Below are 19,694 nucleotides of genomic sequence, written 5' to 3' on the forward strand. Positions count from 1 at the left end.
TGATAAGCATGCATGTTTTTATCTCTTAATGCGTGCAATTAGGGACATGTTCCCCCAATTCAGGCTCGCGAAATTACAAAATGAGAGCAATATTATATGCTGGTATGTCTAAGTAGTGCTCAAATCTGCGAAATGTTCAAAAAACTTGGCTGATTCCTTTTTCTGAAAATTGGTATAACACGAAAGCGAAGCGTGTCTTTACACGCTTCGCTTTCGTTTCGCTAACGTTTCGGAGCTCTGAAGGCCGCCGAACGGTGTATTGTGTATATAAATGGCTTGCCGTTAGCATCTTCGACAACTCACGCTTCGTCGCATAGGCATTAGGGCCGCGCGCTCTGAATCCAGAAGTTGCTGGCTCGACACCACGCTGGGTAGTTAGTTAGGCAAAGCTTTATTTTTCTTTGTAAAGAAAAGGGGCAATGAGACAGAAATAAGAAGAGGTTGCTACGCTCGGTAGTCCTCTGCAACCATCTCTGCCTAACCCAGGATGGCCTCCTGGACGTCGGGTTTTAAGCTGCGCAAAGGAATTTTTCGTATTCTTTTTTTAACACGAATGTGTTCTATGCGGGTTCTACCGCAGCTCCACTCACGTTTTTCCGTCGCGGATATGACATTGTACAATCTATACAACAGATCGCAAAAAAAAAAAATCGGTATGCAGCAGCTCTACCCCGGGACGTCGAACCAGTGAATTCTATAGCAGCAGCGCGCGGCGCTATAGCCACCACGCCGCAGTGCGCATGCAGGCAAGAGAGCTAACAGTACGCCATTTATACATATACACCATATGTTATTTGGCGGTCCTCAGAGCTCCACAGATTCACTGCGTTTTCTTCATCAGTCGTGAGTTGGCGTGGTGAGCGCGCGTTGGGCCCGTTCTCAAAGTCGTCGCCTCTCTGGAGAGCGCCGCCTCCAAGGAGCGTGGTCTCTCCTGCGCGCACGCTTATCAGGCTCGTGTTTCGAGTGAGCTCGAAGGTCACCTCGCTCGCTGTTGCGGCCGTATTTACAAAAGGAACTTGCTGGTCGCACACAAAGAAGTGTTTGCGTTTGTCTTGTGTATAGATGAGCGTTCGTTTCGTGCGCCTTTCTTTTTGTTTGTAGAGCGCGCTTTAAGAGTCGAGCTGTGACAGTTGTCAGTCCATGCTCGTACTGTGTATGCTCATTTTATACACGGTTTCCGCTTGAGGTGCGCTCTGTAAATTTCGAGCTGCTGATGCTTGCCGTTCTTCGCATGATTTCGCAGTTTGTTGTGGTAGCATTTGGCCTTGTGGCGAAACAATGCACAATAAACGCTGAACTGCACAAGCAACGCGTGTTTTGCTTTTCTTCATTCCATGCCTATCAATGTTTTTGTTAATCATCCATTTTTTGTATTTTATTTTTGAATTCGTCATAGTTTGTACCATTTTCTAGTTCTTGTTTACTACTGTCTTTTTCCTCCCTCCTACAATGTTCCAAACGTAGGGACCTCTGAAGTATTTGTACGAATAAGTATAAACTACGTCCGTAAAAACATGCTTCACTTTCGTGTTTTACCGATTATTACATACAGGAATCAGCCACATTTTTTTCTTTGCAATCAGTCAGCATATATTTTACAACGTCATATTCATGACGGCAATACGTCAGTGGAGCCATGGTGGACCCTGGCATGTGATGACGTAGCCAATCAGGAATTTCAATCACCGATTGCCGTGGTATTTTCATAAAAGCTACGCAAAGCTCTATTTAGTGCTACTTTTTGTTGTTTCTGTTAAGAAACTCAGAATGTTTGTTCTTTTTTTTTCTTTCTAATGACTGCTTATATAAAAGTCTTCGTGTGGAAAGACAAGCGTAAATGCTTCTTCAGATAATCTCTCGAAGTACGCAAGCGTAGATTCTTCTTCAGATAATCTTTCCACTTCAAATGTTGTAGAAGCACTTCAATAGATACGTAACATACAGCCACGAATCTATCTATGAAGACGGACATAGTGCATTGCTGAAGTGAGTACAGAAGTTTCATATAGCGTGTTAGAACAGCAATATTAAAATCTGAGAATAACGCAAATGAGTGCTGGGGAGCCAGTGTATAGGACAGGGTTGGCAAGAAAACAGTACATTTAATCTGCTCTTTCACGCGCATCATATGAGCCCACGAGCCTAAAGTTGCAGGCGGCTTATATATTTAGTTCTCTACCAATCACGCTTTCTCGATTTCAAGGGCAGCACAATTGATAAAGATGAAGAAGTAGATCAACATTCCATGACTTACGTGCTTTCTGCAAAAGGGTTGACGGTGCAATTAGTGACACGATTAGTGGACACTGGCCATGGCTGGTATTTTATTTGGAACAAAGTGCGAGTTTCTATCGAACAAATGACATCTTGTTTTAATAACTGCATTTATGAGAAATGAACCGCCGAATCGTTCTTCACATGAACGATTTGCACACAAATGCCAGAGTAAACGAAAATCTCCAGAAATCACGCTGACTAGCTGCTCACATCAGTTAACACATAAAACATCGTCTTAGACATCACTCTTAAACTAGATTTTATATAAACATGAATTAACGAGGGGCTCCCAAAAATACTCATATCTACCAGGCAGTGCTAACGCACTTGAAAAGAAGGGAGAGTTTCCAAATAAACGAAAATATGCACAATTCACCACAAAGCAATAAGACACCTAACTGTTGCGATCATGTTACCTCAGTTCATTTGCAATGTTCAAGTTGACAGTGCATGCCTCAATAGATTTTGTAGAGATAAGAACTATGATTGGATTGGATAAACTTTTATTTGGTCCTCCAAAACACAGATCCCTGTGTTGTGGGCAGCTCCCACGTGGGGACTGAGATGCCAAGCTCCTCAGCCGCCTCGCGGGCTTGGTGCACAGCCCAGAGCTGATCTGCCAAGGACGGGCTGCGGATTACCGCCTCCCATCTGGCAGAGGTGATGTCCAATAAATGAGCGAATTTGGTGCACTGCCAGAGCATGTGTTCTGATGAAGCTATCTCCCCACAATGTGGACAAAGATTACTTGGGTATAGGTCAGGGTACATGATGTGTAACATTTTCAAAGTAGGGTACATCCGCGTTTGCAAAAGCCTTAATGTAAGTGCTTGGGGCCGGGTTAGCTTTTAGTGAGGTGGAGGGAAAATCCTTCTAGACAGGTAGAAATGTTTAGTGAGCTCGTTATATGTTGTAGAATTTCCGGGTTATTCCCTTCACCGGTAGAACGCATCCCCGGGGAGGCGCGGTTGGAGAGTTCTCGCGCCACCTCGTCTGCTGCTTCATTGAGATTGGGAGGGGAATCGTTGATCTGCCCAAGGCGAGCTGGGAACCAACTCAGAAGATGATGCGTTACTTTCTTGCCTTGCAGTATTCTCAGCATTTGTTCAGAGACTGTCCCCTTGGCGAACGCCCGTAGTGCTGGCATGGAATCACTGTAGACGACTTGAATGTTGTCCATCTTGAGTGCTAAGGCGATGGCCACCTGTTCCGCAATGATTGGGTCTTTCGTCTTGACCGTCGCTGAGTTGACGACATGGCCAGCCCCATCGACCACCACTGCCACAAACGCTTTCCCATTGGCGTAGGAAGCCGCGTCAACAAATACGACCCCTCGTTCCTCGTTTGAGACTTGACGAAGTATAGTCCTGGCCCTCGCTACACTTCTTTTGACGTTGTGTTCTGGATGCATGTTTCTTTGTTTAGGAGACACCGTGATCTTCCCCCTGATGTTGTCGCGGATATCATTGTAATTGCGTCTGATTGCAATTGGGTGTTGGCCCAGCTTCTGCAGCATCATTCTCCCCGACCTTGTTGTAGATAACCTTGCAAACTGCTCTCACTTGGGCTTTTGCTATTTCTTCGAGCGTGTTGTGAATGCCAAGCTCAAGCAGACGCTCGGTGCGGGTATGTATGGGTAGGCCCAGGACATTGTTGATAAATTTCCTGAGGAGCACATTCAGTGTCTCGGACTCTGCTCTTGACCAGTTGTTCATGGCTGCCTCGTGCGTGAATTGGCTTAGAACAAACGCATGCATCAACCTGATGAGGTTGTCTTCCTTGATCCCAGTTCTTTTGTTGGCTACTCTGCGTATGAGGTGCACCGCACTGTCTGTTTTCCAAGTTAACTTGGCTATAGATTTGCTGTTGGCGCCGATAGACTTTATCAGCATGCCCAGGACTTTGATGGAGTCGACCCTTTGGATGGCATCCCCTTGATTTGTATGGAGGTGGGTGTCTATCTGGTTTAACGGCTTCCATCCCCTGGGCTTCGGTCTCCAGCGTGCAGTCCGATACAGTAAAAGTTCTGACTTACTCGAGGAGCACTTGAGCCCGGAAGAACGAAGGTACTCTTCTACGGTGTCAATCGCCTCTTGCAGAGCGCTCTCAATCAGCCCCTCGCTTCCACCTGTGCACCAGATGGTAATGTCATCTGCGTAGATGTTGTGCTTCAATCTTTCAATGCTCGATAATTTCTTTGACAGTCCAATCATGGCAATGTTAAACAGCATCGGTGAAATCACTGCCCCTTGCGGCGTGCCCCTTGCTTCTATTTCGATTGCTGCTGTCTCGATATCTGCAATCTTCATAAGAACTATTATGACACCTAGGCCAATCTCAGGACCTGCAAGCGTGCGAACAGTGTTTGTCCGCTGATATTTTAGAGTTGGAGACGCTTGATAGTTTACCGGCCTTGTGGCAGTCACGAGTTGGACGGGAGCATTCTAGAATGAACAGTTTTGAACCCGAGTTCACCTGTCAACCAGTTTAACATACGCCCAGCGCAAGGTTGAGCCCACCCACCACGTTGGCGCTTGCAGATGATCTGTGCTCATGCTACTTCGCCAGCGAGCGGTATGGTTCAGCTGTAAGACAATTGCGCAGGCAATGCACTCACGAACAAAGAAAACAGGGATAATTTCATTCATTTAAGTTCTTCTCTATAATTTCTTTCATCACTTAGCTACCACGTAACGCAATCTATTTCACCACGCTCTAGAAGTACCACTAACAACCACGTTGCTGTGATGAAGCGGCCGACCCCATTGACATTTGTGGCGAATAACGACTTTCGAGGCATCGCTTCTCCTAATTCTTTTCTCCAGAAAAATTTTTAAGGCGTGTATTGTAAATAACAGTAACCTGTCAATTTATGTGCGTGTAATACTTGATAGAATCAAGACGAGCAGCACGAAAGTGCTGCGTATGCACTCGTTTGGTAATCGAGAGTGGAAAATTCCATGCTCGGGGTGAAACGAAAGGCCTCACCTAGAGGTATATTAACGCCCACGGACATGCTGGTAAGCGGTGAGATTCATCTCGTACAGATAGTTCGACAATCACAGTGACTTGCTGCACTGTTGAAATGTTGACTGAGTGGCAGCGCTGACGCATTCGCACGTGGTTTCCCTGCGAAAACCTCTTCTATTGCTACTAGACATGCATTTGGGACGCTAATTTTTTTATTCAATGCTGCTTTCACACGCTCCGCGCTGCTCACCTGTTGTGACCGACGTAGTGCGAGCTCGAGGCTAACTAAAGTTCGCGAAAAGCTCAGGCCATTCTGCATAGCTTCTCTGTGTACGTTGTCACGCCACAACTGCCGCCACTCTATCAAAGCTGCACAACCGCTCGCTATACATTTCACTTTTCTGGCAACTGGGACAGTCAGCGTTCCCCCGCTGGAGTGACTCCTTCTGCGAAGAGAACTTCTTCAGCTGTTAACTGGCTCCACCGGCCATGCTTTTGTGACCTAGTAGATTCGAACACTTAAACTTGAGATGATGTGGAGTCAAGAACATCGACGGTAATGCCACTCATTATTATGCGTCATCGTGTTAGTCAGAAGCATGGAAATTTTTATCACGTGATTTTTTTCGAGGCCCTTCTTCAAGGTGCCCGGTCGCAGCGATCATGCATCTGCTGCGAAGTGGTATAGCGGGGGCGATAGCTCAGACCATCGAACTGACTGTAAGTATGGATATAATAGCTTGTTCAGTGAGCCGGGTAGGGTAAACATGAATTATGATCACCGTGAACTAAGAGACTTCGCCCTCTGCAACTTTTTCTCCGCTCCCACCACACGTGTGCCAATCGGTTTGGCGTGGAATGCATTAGTTATGATAGGCGAGCGAATTACATGACGAAAAGTTCACGTAAAATCACGTAATATTTATGCACGTGACAAAATACAGCTTATGAAGCAATTGGTTACGTGACTACAATCACGTAACATCACGTGAGAACTGGTCGCGTGACATTGTCTGGCCAATAACTTCGTAACCGCAAGTCACGTGACTGAAGGCACGTAACGTCAGGTGTGTACTAGTCATGGGAATAGAATCATGCCACATAACGTAACTAATCACATGACACGTTGCCACCAAAACACGTGACACGTGACTTATAGGACAACAAACTGACATGGGTGAGCAGCCAATTCTCTAAATACTTAGTACTACCAGCTAGCACAATTAGAAAACAAATTAACGTCTCTACCAACGCATGGCATTACTGGCAACCTTGAGCTAGGTCGAATACTAGCTCCACTGCCGGTTCTTGTCGTGTGCCACTCGTGCAAACTGCATGCTTTTCTGTTTCTCAGTTACACCAAAAACTACGTAATTTGGCCGCTGGTTTTCGCCCACAAATTTCTGGTGACGGCATCATCTCCCACCAAGCAAAGTAAAGCTCAGAAAATAAAACAGTACTTTTTTTCCTATTTACTTTCATCCCCTACAGTAACGAATTATGATGCCGTGCCAGAAACGCATAAAATCTACATGGCATAATTATAAGGTACTCAGTATTATAATAAATAACATACAATTAGGGATTGTTTTTTGCAAGTTTCAGCAATTCATGGAGACGAGCATATAACCATTTATGTAATTAATTGGCCACCAGTCAGCTTTTGTAGTATGATAAAAATAATCAAGTATTGGGCCTCAAACATTCACACTGTTTTTTGGTTGTACTTGATTCCAGTGGAAAGAAAAGAACTGTTTTTTCGGTTGTCCTAGAACGCAGCGGGATAAAATATTGTCCAACATGGCAGTGTCTCTGGAAAAGTGATTTGTTACAACATTAAGCAGCACTAAAATCTAAATTTACCACTGGTTGGCCACTCAGGAAGCCTGCAGAATTCACATTGCACATTGCCTAACGTGCACAATTTTTTCAGGCCATTTCAAGAAATATGTGGCGTGTGACGCGCCTTCAATGTTTACGTACACAATTGTGTGCGCTGGGATTGAAAGGGTTATGGTAAGATGAAGTTCTGGTGAGATAAATACAATGTATCGGTATGTCACTTCTTAAGTGTTCATTTACCTGCTTGCTGAGAATCTTCAGTCGAAACTGTAAAGAAAAAAGCGATGTTTTATCATACACTTCAAGGGAACCTGAAGCACTTTAGGAATTACTTCGGAGCATGTAAGCACAGTCCAACGCCTGCAGAATTCACAAAATGATAAAGAAGTTCTCAAACGGGAAAGTGAATGCTAATAGCATTTTTGAGCCAAAAAAAAACAGAGGCTGTAGCCGCAAGGCTAATTTAAATTCTGAATAAACCTGGCCCCCTTGATAAGCTCCGACTACAGCACGTCACGATTTAGTCACACAGGCTGCACAGTTTGTTATGCTTATTTGTCCACTATTTCATTTTCTTGAGTAGAACGACGTGTCCTTTTTAAAAACACTCTTCAGAAGTTCTTTGTGCTGATTGGAAATATTGAAATCGTTTTCAATCGCGTTGTGTTAACGACGGTGGGCTTTGCCTTCAGATATGACGCAGTGACTTCTACGTAAATTAGCCCGTCTGGTTGCGACATGGGTAGGTTGGAAGGGAAGGAGGGCTCTCTACTTTGTAATCATGCGATCACTTACAAAAACGCCCTTCTTTTGGCATTTATTCGAACCTTAATTTTTCGTTTTAGATATTCCGCCGACTTTTACTTGTCTAGCAACAAAATATTCTAACAATAAGTCTACATACAGGATGAGGAGCAGCGTAAATCTAATTTAGCAGCCCATAAAGTGCTGAAAAGATGCATTGAATATAGGGTAACCTGTAGAACATCATATAATATGCGAACGTCTATAAATGACAATACTTTTATACCCACTAACTTTTGTTTCAAACAGAACCTTAGTTTACGAATGCAGCCCTCCTCTTCCTTTCTATTCTAGATTCTCCGACAGATGTTCAGACGGAAGTAATAGAGCCATTATAATTTACCACAATAAGGGTGTACCAAGATATATATATATATATATATATATATATATATATATATATATATATATATATATATATATATATATATATATATATATATATATGGTGTTTAACGTCCGAAAACCATCTTATGATTATGAAAGACGCCGTAGTGGAGGGCTCCGGAAATTTCGATCGCCTGAAGTTCTTTAACGTGCACCAGGCTAGGATGCTCCAAACGATGCTACTTTTCTGTTAATACAAGCAAGTAAGTATTTACATACCGGCCATCTCAGACGATTCCACAGCGTACTCCGACATTTCTGATTGCTCAGCCCTTTCTGAAAAAAAAAAACGTAACATGTCAGGTCACTGTTACAAAAACACTAGAACTCTGTGTAAGATCTGTTACCAGGTTTTTATGAAGCAATGTCACAAAAATGGCAAGGAACAGGGTGCTGGCGAGGCGCAGCTGAGATAGGGGCTATAGTACGCACGCAGCCTCTGCCTAATAAGCTCGAAAAAATGTGCGGAGTCGTGGAGGCTCGCTAGCCTGGAAACAAATAGGTGCTTTAGAGGAACCAAGTGATCCTCTACACCACCGTAATTAGAGCAGCAATATTTATTTTAATTTTTTTGCTGAGAACCATGTTCCAACGCAGCGCAAGGACATAAGGGCAAGTTCTTGTAGTGACTACAAATCACCACGTTGCCAGAATCATTTCAAGTACCATTAAAACACTCATAATTAAGGCATGTTTTCTCGTTTAATATCTCAAAACGTGTAACTGTATTAGCGCTGTTAGCACTCATTTCGTCGTGTTGGCCTTTACATTTGAAATAAGCATTTCATGATAAACTGCGAAGCCTGAATTCATTACAGCACATAGAACACGCACACTCCCAGGAATAACTATTTCACAATCATTTTTATTGCGAAAAAAACTATGCGTATGTACACGTACAGTGTACAGCGGCCTGAATTAGCCACACACACACACACACACACACACACACACACACACACACACACACACACACACACACACACACACACACACACACACACACACACACACACACACACACACACACACACACACACACACACACACACACACACACACACACACACACACACACACACACACACACACACACACACACACACACACACACACACACACACACACACACACACACACACACACACACACACACACACACACACACACACACACACACACACACACACACACACACACACACACACACACACACACACACACACACACACACACACACACACACACACACACACACACACACACACACACACACACACACACACACACACACACCACACACACCACACACACCACACACACCACACACCACACACACCACACACACCACACACACCACACACACCACACACACCACACACACCACACACACACACACACACACACACACACACACACACACACATATATATATATATATGTGACGAACCACACGAGAACGGTGTGGTGGAATGGTAGAGAAGGAGGAAGACGAAGACAAATAAATGGCTCATCGTACAGCCATCACGCCTCCTGCGTCACATATATATATATATATATATATATATATATATATATATATATATATATATATATATATACATATATATATAATATATATATATATATACATATATATATAATATATATATATATATATATATATATATATATATATATATATATATATATATATATACATAACCTTAGCGTACACTACACTCTAAAAAAAGAGCGAGTAAAAAGGGTGTCTTTTTGTCCTCCCACAACATTAATCGTCATCTATATTGCGTTCCATCCTTGCGCTATCACACCGCGCCTGGTACATTCCGGTCACGATCGACATGCCCATTATCAGGGTTACATTGCATTCTCGATAGGAAACTGGCCAGCGCCGAGTTTTCAAGAAAGGAAGCGCACGCAAGCCTGATGACGATTATTGTTGGGGGACAAAAAGACAACCTTTCTACTCGATATTTTTTTTTAATTGTAGGTCATCAAATATTAAACATATTAAACAAGCATGCTGTGAACAAAAGTGATAGAAAGGAGACTTTCAAGCTGTCCTCCTGTCCCCACTGTACATATCTATGTACAGAAATAGTCCCAGTCATTCGTTGGTAGTCCTGGCCTGTGACGTCAACATGGATTTTCTTTCCATTGGAAAAAGACGTGAGAAACGGACTTTATCCTTGACCGCTGCTCGGTTAAAGACCTTTACTACATCAGAACATGGACTACGGGGCAAAGTAAAAATGATATAAGGATTTCGTTTGGAACAGCACACTTTTGTTATCAAAGTCGCGACTTAATTTTGTCATTTATGCACCCAGTGGTCACTATTGTGCTCCTAAGAATAAATACACAGATAATTTGCAATTTCTCTCTTTGGCTAACGTGGCTGCCATCGCTGATAGTTTAGGTAACTTGCTCTATTTTAGTCGCACCCCCCCCCCCTTACAGTAAGCTCTCATGAGCGCTAGACTACACTGGTGGGTGAAAATGAAATTAATAGGCATAGTATTTATCTACGGAAAAGCAAGCCCGGCAAGAGACTAAGCTATTTAACACTAACTTGTAGCTATTCATACACTGAAAATCCGAAATACAGGTGCTATTAAAGAAATCCTATGACTGGAAGCTTCCTTGCACTCGGGTTAAATTAGTCTGAACATATTTGCTGCTGTGGGGGTCACATGGACGATAAACAAATACAAGAGTAAGACCCAGCCTATACGTCACAATTCGCAGATTCAGCCTTAAACACTAACAGTTCTTACTTACTGAGGGCTTTGGGTTCTCTCGAAGACCGGCAAGGATAGAACAGGGCAGCTCAGACGCACGCTGACTGGTTGGTCTTCTTTCTTTTCACTTTAATGATCGCTCATACCCGCCAGATTAAATAAACTCCTTTCTTCTGACGTTATAAATAAGCTATGTTTATAATAGGCTTGATATAGGCCTAAACAAAATCAAATCAAGGCAAAATAATTTAGACGAACGTATTTTGTGAACCGCCATAAATGAATTTCAAATTCTTCTAAGGCCGAGAGATATTGTGATTCCGCACCGGAGAAAGCAGGCACCCAAGAAAGAGTCTGCGCCAATAAAGGCTTTTCATTGCTTTCAAACCACTTTTGAAGACTTGGCTTGAGCAGAGTTAACTGATGAAAAAAAATTGAATAAAATAGTCTCCTATGAGCTCCAAATGTCGGGCACAGTGGCAATAAATCTGTACCAGCAGAGTGATGATAAAACGTGAAAACATATACACGAATACGCACTTTGGTAAAATTCCTTTGTTTTGCTTGCTTGATATAAGAAGTTGTCAATATCAGGTGGATAGTTCTCCCCTTTATTTTTAATGGATGAGCTGTACATTACCACTTCAAGGTTTGCCCAAAGTTTAGTGCGAATGACCCCAGTACTGCTCGCAGAGACAGTCGCTCTTCAATGCACTCGATTGGCTGGACAACCAATTTCTTTCGTGCGCCACGGACAAAGCAAAACGTTTTCGTTATCTTCCTGGGACGGCTATTACATGAATTGACAAGGAGGAGGAATAAACTTTATTATTCAGAAAGGGGAAGAGAAATGGGGGAAACCAAGTCTGACGGGGACGAGGCTGGGGCCCAAGGGGCCGCAACACGAGCAGACCAGTCCACCAGTTTGGCTTGTATATGCAAATTCGCAAAGAGTAAAAGCGAGCCTGGGTACGCCACCTAGCGGTTGTCTGACCCTTTTTCGCTCGTTCGTGAACAGGCTCGAGTGGCCATGCTTTCTGTATGTAGTATATTTCTTTATGCAGATATTATATACGTATAAATACTATAGCGCTTACAACGCATTAGCACATTCTATGGGCACACTCCAGTTTGCATAGCGTGATCACATCGTGAATGGAGTTTGTACAAATGGAGAGGAGCTATAATAACTGAAATTCAATAATTTTTCGTCCCATCAGAGAATATAAAAGGAAGGCTATATCAACAGTAGTATTTTTTGCAGTAAATCATGTATGATTAAAATCACAAAAAGGTCAAATTTGCAAGGTGGTGTGCAAAATCACACATTATACAGTGCCACCATGAGAACACACAACCAAACAATTTCATTAATAACAAAATCATGGACGAGATTACCGCTAAATAACCATTTGAATGAGTCAGTGATAAGAAGGAGTAATTATATATTAAATAAATCATTGTAGAAGAATAAAATAATCACCAGACGTCACGTGATGCCCGTGAATGTTTTTAAATTGAAATTCCCACCCACTAGAAAGAGCTAAGCCACGTATATACTCAGGTATTTGACATACAATCGAGAAACGCATGCCAAAATTTTATTGTTGCTAAAAAATAAAAATGAAGCATACATGTTGGATAACATAAGGCCGATCGCACTGACATCAAACATAGTGAAATCGATTGAGAGAACCATCAATGTACAAATTAATGAACTAATTATCATGAGGTCAATTCTAAGCCCCTGTCAAATTAGGTTCAGGGCTGGTTGTTCAATTTGGGATGCCCACGTTGATTTAGAAAGTCTGCTTCAATTAGTTCAGCTACATAAAAATTATGCAGCTTTAGGTAACTTAGACATCGCTAAAGCATATGATACCATGGAGCACTGTAATTTGATAAATTGACTAGAATACCTTGATTTTCCATCATACATAGTAGCGTGGGTTCACAATTTTCTCGCAGACAGGAAATTTCATTCCTTAAAGATGGGAGATGAGTTTTCATCATCTACTCATACCCAAACGAAGGGAGTACCGCAAGGCTTCGTGCTTTCCCAGGTGCTATTTAATTTACTAATGAGCACCAATTCACGTAAAAAGGATATAACAACTTATGTTTATGCATACGATATCGCATTTTTTGCAATGGCAGATAACATTCAGACCTTATATAGACGGCTTCATACTTACCTTAATGTATTGGATAGCTGGATCGATGGCAACTGCTTTCTACTTAATCCGAGTAAATGTGCCCTCCTTTTTTTCCCGCTGCAATACTCTGTGAACATCTCTGTGTCTTACCATCATGAGGATATACCACAGGTGGAATCTGTTAAATACCTTGGAGTAATTTATCACACATCGCTTAACTGGCGACCTCATATCAAATATATCGCCAGAAAAGGTGTGCGGGCCATTGCCATATTACTTAGGCTAAACAACTACCACATAGGTATGAGAAGTGACATATTGGTAATGATATATCACATGTACGTTCGTCCTACATTGGAAATTGGTTGTGTACTTTTCTCTGGAGTTCCAGCTTACAAGTTTCGGCCTCTAATTATTCTGGAAAAAGAAGCTTTGCGCTTATGCCTTGGCCTTCCCAAAACAGTTGCTAACAATGTGTTGTTTCTGGATTCAATGTTCCCTCCGCTTTCTTGTAGAATTCGCCTTCTGACTGGTCAGACATTCTTAAGAATTTATGAATCACCATTACGACATTCAAAAACAGCCTTTATTTCCACCCCAGATTTATTTTTTGGTGCTAGATGGCCGCGATTTCACACCCCACAAATTATATTTGTGCAACATTTACTGCAGCCTCTAAACGTACGTATATGCGACGTCATGCCGAGTCCTGATAATTCAGCCCCGGTGGAAATCCATTTGACGACATTTTTTCTAATAATGCCGAATTACTTTTCCATAATATTTTGGATGGTTTACTACAAGATCACCTGCGCAATATTACAACGAACGTTATTATTGCTACAGACGCATCGCAATATGAAGAAAAATCAGGGGTTCGTATTTTCAGCCCCATGTCGGATTGAATATATTCGCTTCGAATACGCGATTTCATACCCGTTTTTATAGCTGAATTTTCGGCAGCAGTGCTTGCCTTACACAAGTTAGATACAGCAATTACATCAGCTGTCATAATAACAGATTCCCATCTCTCTGTGCGACACTTTCTGTTGGTGCTGATAATCAAGTAACAAAGGCGTTACATGCACTAGTACTGGCGCATTTGAGAAAATTACGATTAAATTTGGGTGCCTGGACATAAAGGTTTATTTCTAAAGGAAATAGCCGATTTCATAGCTAAGTCGTCGGTCAGCGAACCGATTCCACCGCACTGTCCATCATCGCTTATGTGTCTGCTGCTCGGTTCCGCAGACGTACGCTTATGGAAGTCTTTAAAGGTTCAGCACTAACGAACTCTACAGAATATCGCCATTTATTATATCTCAGGTGAAGAGACTTTTGCCGCACTCGTAAACAAGAAGTAGCTATCACAAAGCTGCGCTGCCGGGTACGAAATCTAAATTTCTATTAGCACCGGTTCATAAACACAGAACGCGCACTTTCGCCATTGTGCGCATTCTGTGACGAACTGGAAACAATAGATCATTTCTTTTTGAACTGCCGGTGGTCTAACACATTACGAAAAACCCTCTTAGAAATACCTTTACGTGGTATTGGTATGGACTTATCTGTGCCTGTCATTTTGTCTTTTGTAGCTTCTATTTCTGGTTTCTCTAATGCGACAGTATGCGCGGCCGTCCGGAACTATATTGATGAAACTAATAGGTTGACTAATTAACTAGTTCTATTATCCTAACATGTCCACACAATTATATACGTATGAAATCAAGTTATTGCTCTATTCTAAGAATAAACTTGTTTATGTAAATATTTGTATGCATTACATTAAGCACCACACTTTACTAGGCTATCAGTAATCTTTCTGTTTTACCTCCAATATTCTAAATCTGAACAGTAATTTTTAAACCCACTCGGTTCTTGGCCAATCCCCCATAGTGGGTATGCCCCGCTATCAATAGGTGAACAACAACAACAAACGCATAGAACGCGTTGCAGTTGTCTAGCGGTTGCCTCGCTTCTCCGCAGCCTCACAAGTAATAACACAGTGGGTACTACCATACTTCACTAAAATATGATTAGTTACGGCATTGGATATCTTGCTTGCCTGTACTTGTAGTATACCATCCCATAAGCGTTAACGGCAAACTTCAACATGTTTTTCCTCAAGTTTCGGCTGTAACTGTGCTGCGTGCTTCTCACAGGCTTACCATATCTTATTATTTTCGCTTTTTAAACGTACTCCAAAAAGTTCAACTGGAAAGGAATTCCCCGTTTCGAGTTAAAAAACGAAACGTAACTTTGTCGTGAGAGATGCAGAAAATTGGTTGGCGTGGTGTTTTTGAAAATATATCTTATAATAACAAAGGTACTAAAAGCTTGAAGATTAATATTCCGAGCAATGACATTGAGGATAGTGGAAAACTTGTCACTAAAAGGATCATTTTATATTGTGTACTTTTACAGATGCACTGATTAAAACGAAACAGTGGACGCAACGCTCACAATGCAATTAGCCGCCTCTTTTCAGCGGTACATGTGCTGAAATTGGTAGTTTGCGACGCCTATACTGCTGTAGCACACTTTGAAGCAAGTAATCAGAATACAATTTTCTTCTTCAGACCAGCGATTACCTCCTCCACACTTAATTCGTAGGCGCACCTATAAAGGTCAATCAGACTTGACGGATTCATATGTCGCTTAGTTGTACGCCTAATAAATAAAATCAACAAATAATCAAGCCAAGGAAGCTATGGCATCAGCATTTCATTCACCTTCACTAAAATTTGACTCATGTACGCACTTCCAGGCATGCCACCCTCGTAGGTGACCACCTCGACGAAACTGGAAAGCAAGCTCAGGGACGCCAACAATGAGTCCACTTGAACTATTTTCGTCAAGCAGTAACAATCTGATACACCTTAATCTGGGACACCTTAATCTTTCAAGATGACGACTAAGGTGCCTTGCGCCTGGAACAGAAGACCGCAGCACGAGTTATAGAAATGAAACAACTACTCAAGTTAAAACGTAGGTAGCATCTGAAGTCGTAAGTGCCGCCCGGCAGCCCAAATGAACAACACAGTTGCGTAAGAACACCACCCGTTTGAGCAACACTTGTTCGAAAAGCCAAACGTTTTGGCGTCCTCACTGCGGCGTTTATAGGCACCGCCAACTAGCTTGAAAAACAACGTGAATACTGGAAACACGCGTACAACACGTGATCACTTTCAGCCAATAAGGGCGCGGCATGCCTTTCGATTATATACGCGTTCGGGTTCCTCGCGAACGATGGCAAATCAAGCCAAGTTTGAATCCGACAGATCCGAGCGTTCACCAGCGTAGCGGAGCTCACAAAGCCAGTTTCGCCTCTACACGTTTTCCTAAGAAACTTCATTGTCCTAGGTATAAAGCTGAATGCAACAAATGAAAAAGGAGAAGTGCTTGGTGGGAACAACACTTTAGAAGAGCTTGCGGCAGCGATGCTTCTTTGGCAGAAGGATCGGCTATCCCTGACGAAAGTGTGCACAGAAAAGCTCATTCGCTTCGGTCACTCTACCAGGTCTATCTCAACAAAATTCAACTTAATTATTTTATTCAAGTATAAGCGAGGTCACACTTAGGAAAGAGGACTAAAGATCGTGGCACCTGACTGGGTCGTTGTGCCTGTAACAACAACCGCCCACTCAGAAGCACTGGCAAAAAAAATTAAATTGGCCAAAAGTTTGCATAAAAACATGCAGAAAAATCGGGGGACCCTTGAAGAGTTGAAAGCGATAGTGATATTCTGTTTCTAGTGCGTACCTCAAACACTTGGTGTATGAAACCTTTTCGAACTTGCTTGCACCAACTACGTGGCCTTAAAGGTGCACTAGGGTTTTTCACAAGCAGAGGCATGGTTGTGTGGTAGAACACCCGCTTTCCGCGCAAAGACCCATGTTCCCCCTCTAACACGTATACTTTAATAAATTTATTTGAATCATTATTGATTTTTTGGTCACGCAAGGTATTTTCTTGACTCACAACTAGCGACACCAATACCTACGCCGGAACTTTTGCATAGCCACCTGTTTAACGCGTTAAAATAAAAGAGCGAGTACAATTTTGATCAACATAGAATAGCCGACGTATTATCATCGCCGCAAACACAAATCACTGAACACAAACAAAACGCAATACTCACAGCAACACCGAATAGCTATAAAAAGTATATGATTTATTATCACTCTATTTTTCCTAACTAACAGTTCTTCCTTTTATACATTTGTTGTTCGACAGTTTTTTAATTTGGTAGTATAGCATTTGTCAACTACAGATTGTCTTGATCCTTTCATTGCTATTGCTAACATGCTCCATAGTAAATTTTGGAGGTCATCAATATTTGGAAATTTGTCAATATTTTTTCTGTTCAAATATTCTTGTTTCAATAGTGTGTTAATTTGATCACACAGTGTTTGTGAACCCTACCTTCTCCTTATCCTATTATTTCTGTATTTAACATGTCGGAATGTATGAAGCAAATTTTTTTGCTAGTCGTGTAAGGTGAGTGAAAAGGTAGTGTTATTCGTGAGAGATGTGTCTCAAACCCCTCGGCAATGTCTTAATTCATGTATGTTCAGTATGCCCAGTTTGCTTAAGTGTTCTTGAACAAACTGTGCCGGAGGACATTTCTACGACAACGAGGGAACAACGACGCAACGATCTGCCACAATACGAAACCCCGCGGCAAATTGTACCTCCTAACGAGAAGACGAGCTAAGAGCTCGACAGCTTTGAAAATACTTTGACTAACGTAGTGAGGCAGTCTACAACAAGGCTGCCGAATCAAGTAAGGCAGCCGTCATGGTAATTTGCCGCATACCATTGAAACTGGCGCGACTCCGCTTGAAACAACCTGTACCACAAATGTGGCATCCGCGGCTACTGCTCTAGTTAATAGAGATAACGAAGTATAAAACACCTCCGCGGTAGTCCTTTGATTTTCTGGAGGCCTATAGATTGTGTGTACGTGGTAGACAACCGAATGCCACCTCGAGAATGTGCAGCGTCAATCTGTTACAAGAAAAAAGCCATTATGTGGGGCCAAGATGTAGAGGATATCTCAGATAATGAGCTGGCGTGACCATCGGCTCAAGATTCCACCAGTTTAGCACAGAGTGATAATAAATACAAACCTCACACTGCTCAAAATATACTTGAACACCGACGTACGACAAGGATTTGTTGTGCCCCACCATAAATTCAGGCTAACAGTTCCACATCTGTAACGGTTTTATTCCCTAAACTCTACATATCTGAAGTGCCAGTTGATACCAACGCTTCTCCGCATAGCATAATAATATTGGAGTAAACCTGTGGAAGCACAGTGACCTCTGATACTCACGATTCTCCTTCACTTTGTGAGTCTGTCTGCTCCCGAACAGGCTTGAGATCTGAAGGTGTCTCGAGGATCAATTCTGACGAGCAATGGCGGCCGCATGTGTGCAGAAAGAGAAAGCTCTTTGTTGACGATTCGCCATTCTTTATTTTTCTCAACGGTAAACGTTGTATACTGTTTCATTACTTCCTGAGAAGCCACGCAATCGATATTAGTGCTCAGAATACATTACTTAACATCGATTCTTTATTTCGCTACCTTCGTAAAATGTATCGCTCGATAAGCTCGAACCAACACAAGATAGACACGATGCAAACCCAAAACGCATTACCATGCCGCTGAGTGAAGCTCAAACTTTGGGTGTTGGTTGGTTGATTGGTTTCTCAACACCTTGGCGCAGCCCACCCAGGGGGATAGGCCAAGAATGGGACGGTGCCTTGCTTTTTAAATTATTTCACTTGTTGAAAGGGAGGGTCGGATTAAGTAGGTAATATAGGAAATAATTTAAAGTTGTTATATTTCTAAAAGAAGAACCTTAAATAAACTTAATAAACACACAAAAAGGAAAAAAAGAGTTCTATACATAAACCACTGAAGTTATCTATTTTTAGCATTCAATTCTTTTAGATTCTCGACGCTGACTATGGACGCGGGTCGGTGGCCTGGAAGTGCGCCTGCCAGTTTACTGAAACTCTGACGAGCGCCAGAGAGAAGACAAAAGATGCGATTAATCGATGCCACCCTCCAAAAGGGGTTTCATGAAAAGCAGCTGCCACGAAATAAGACGCCACTAAAGTGCCTACATTTTTCCCTGTTCTTTCTTTAGTACCGACAACCATCGAGGAACCTCAGAAGAATCTCATTGCCTAACGCTCATTTTCGGCAATCATGGTCGTCTTAAGCCTTTGGCAGCGCCTGGTGAAACGATTCGTATGCTCACCGGAGGAGAAAGGCACATCTCATTTACTTAAGTATGCGTCGCTAATGTACTTAGACATAGTTAGACAAATAATTGTGGCAGAGGCTGGCTGTGTGTGAGAGAGGGCTGAGAGAAAATGCCGTTGTTGGTGCTTACTTAGGTAAAGGGGAAATATCTAGGGGCTATGAACGTCGCGCTCACACATCACTTACACAGCACCAAAAGCACATTCATCGTAAACCATATATTGATGCGTGCCA

At 42.4% G+C, this 19,694-nt stretch overlaps 1 protein-coding gene across 1 annotated transcript in view; it reads right to left on the reverse strand.

The window, feature by feature from the left end:
* LOC142766010 (uncharacterized) overlaps positions 1 to 8,536 on the reverse strand; it is a 42,257-nt gene extending 33,721 nt beyond the window's left edge. Inside the window, exon 1 of the mRNA XM_075867822.1 lies at positions 8,500 to 8,536. Coding sequence (XP_075723937.1) covers positions 8,500 to 8,536 — 37 coding nt within the window. The remainder of the gene's footprint in view (positions 1 to 8,499) is intronic.
* Positions 8,537 to 19,694: the final 11,158 nt, after the last annotated feature.

This window comes from Rhipicephalus microplus, chromosome 6 (genome assembly GCF_043290135.1).
Source record: "Rhipicephalus microplus isolate Deutch F79 chromosome 6, USDA_Rmic, whole genome shotgun sequence".
In the NCBI taxonomy this organism is placed as follows: Eukaryota; Metazoa; Arthropoda; class Arachnida; order Ixodida; family Ixodidae; genus Rhipicephalus; species Rhipicephalus microplus.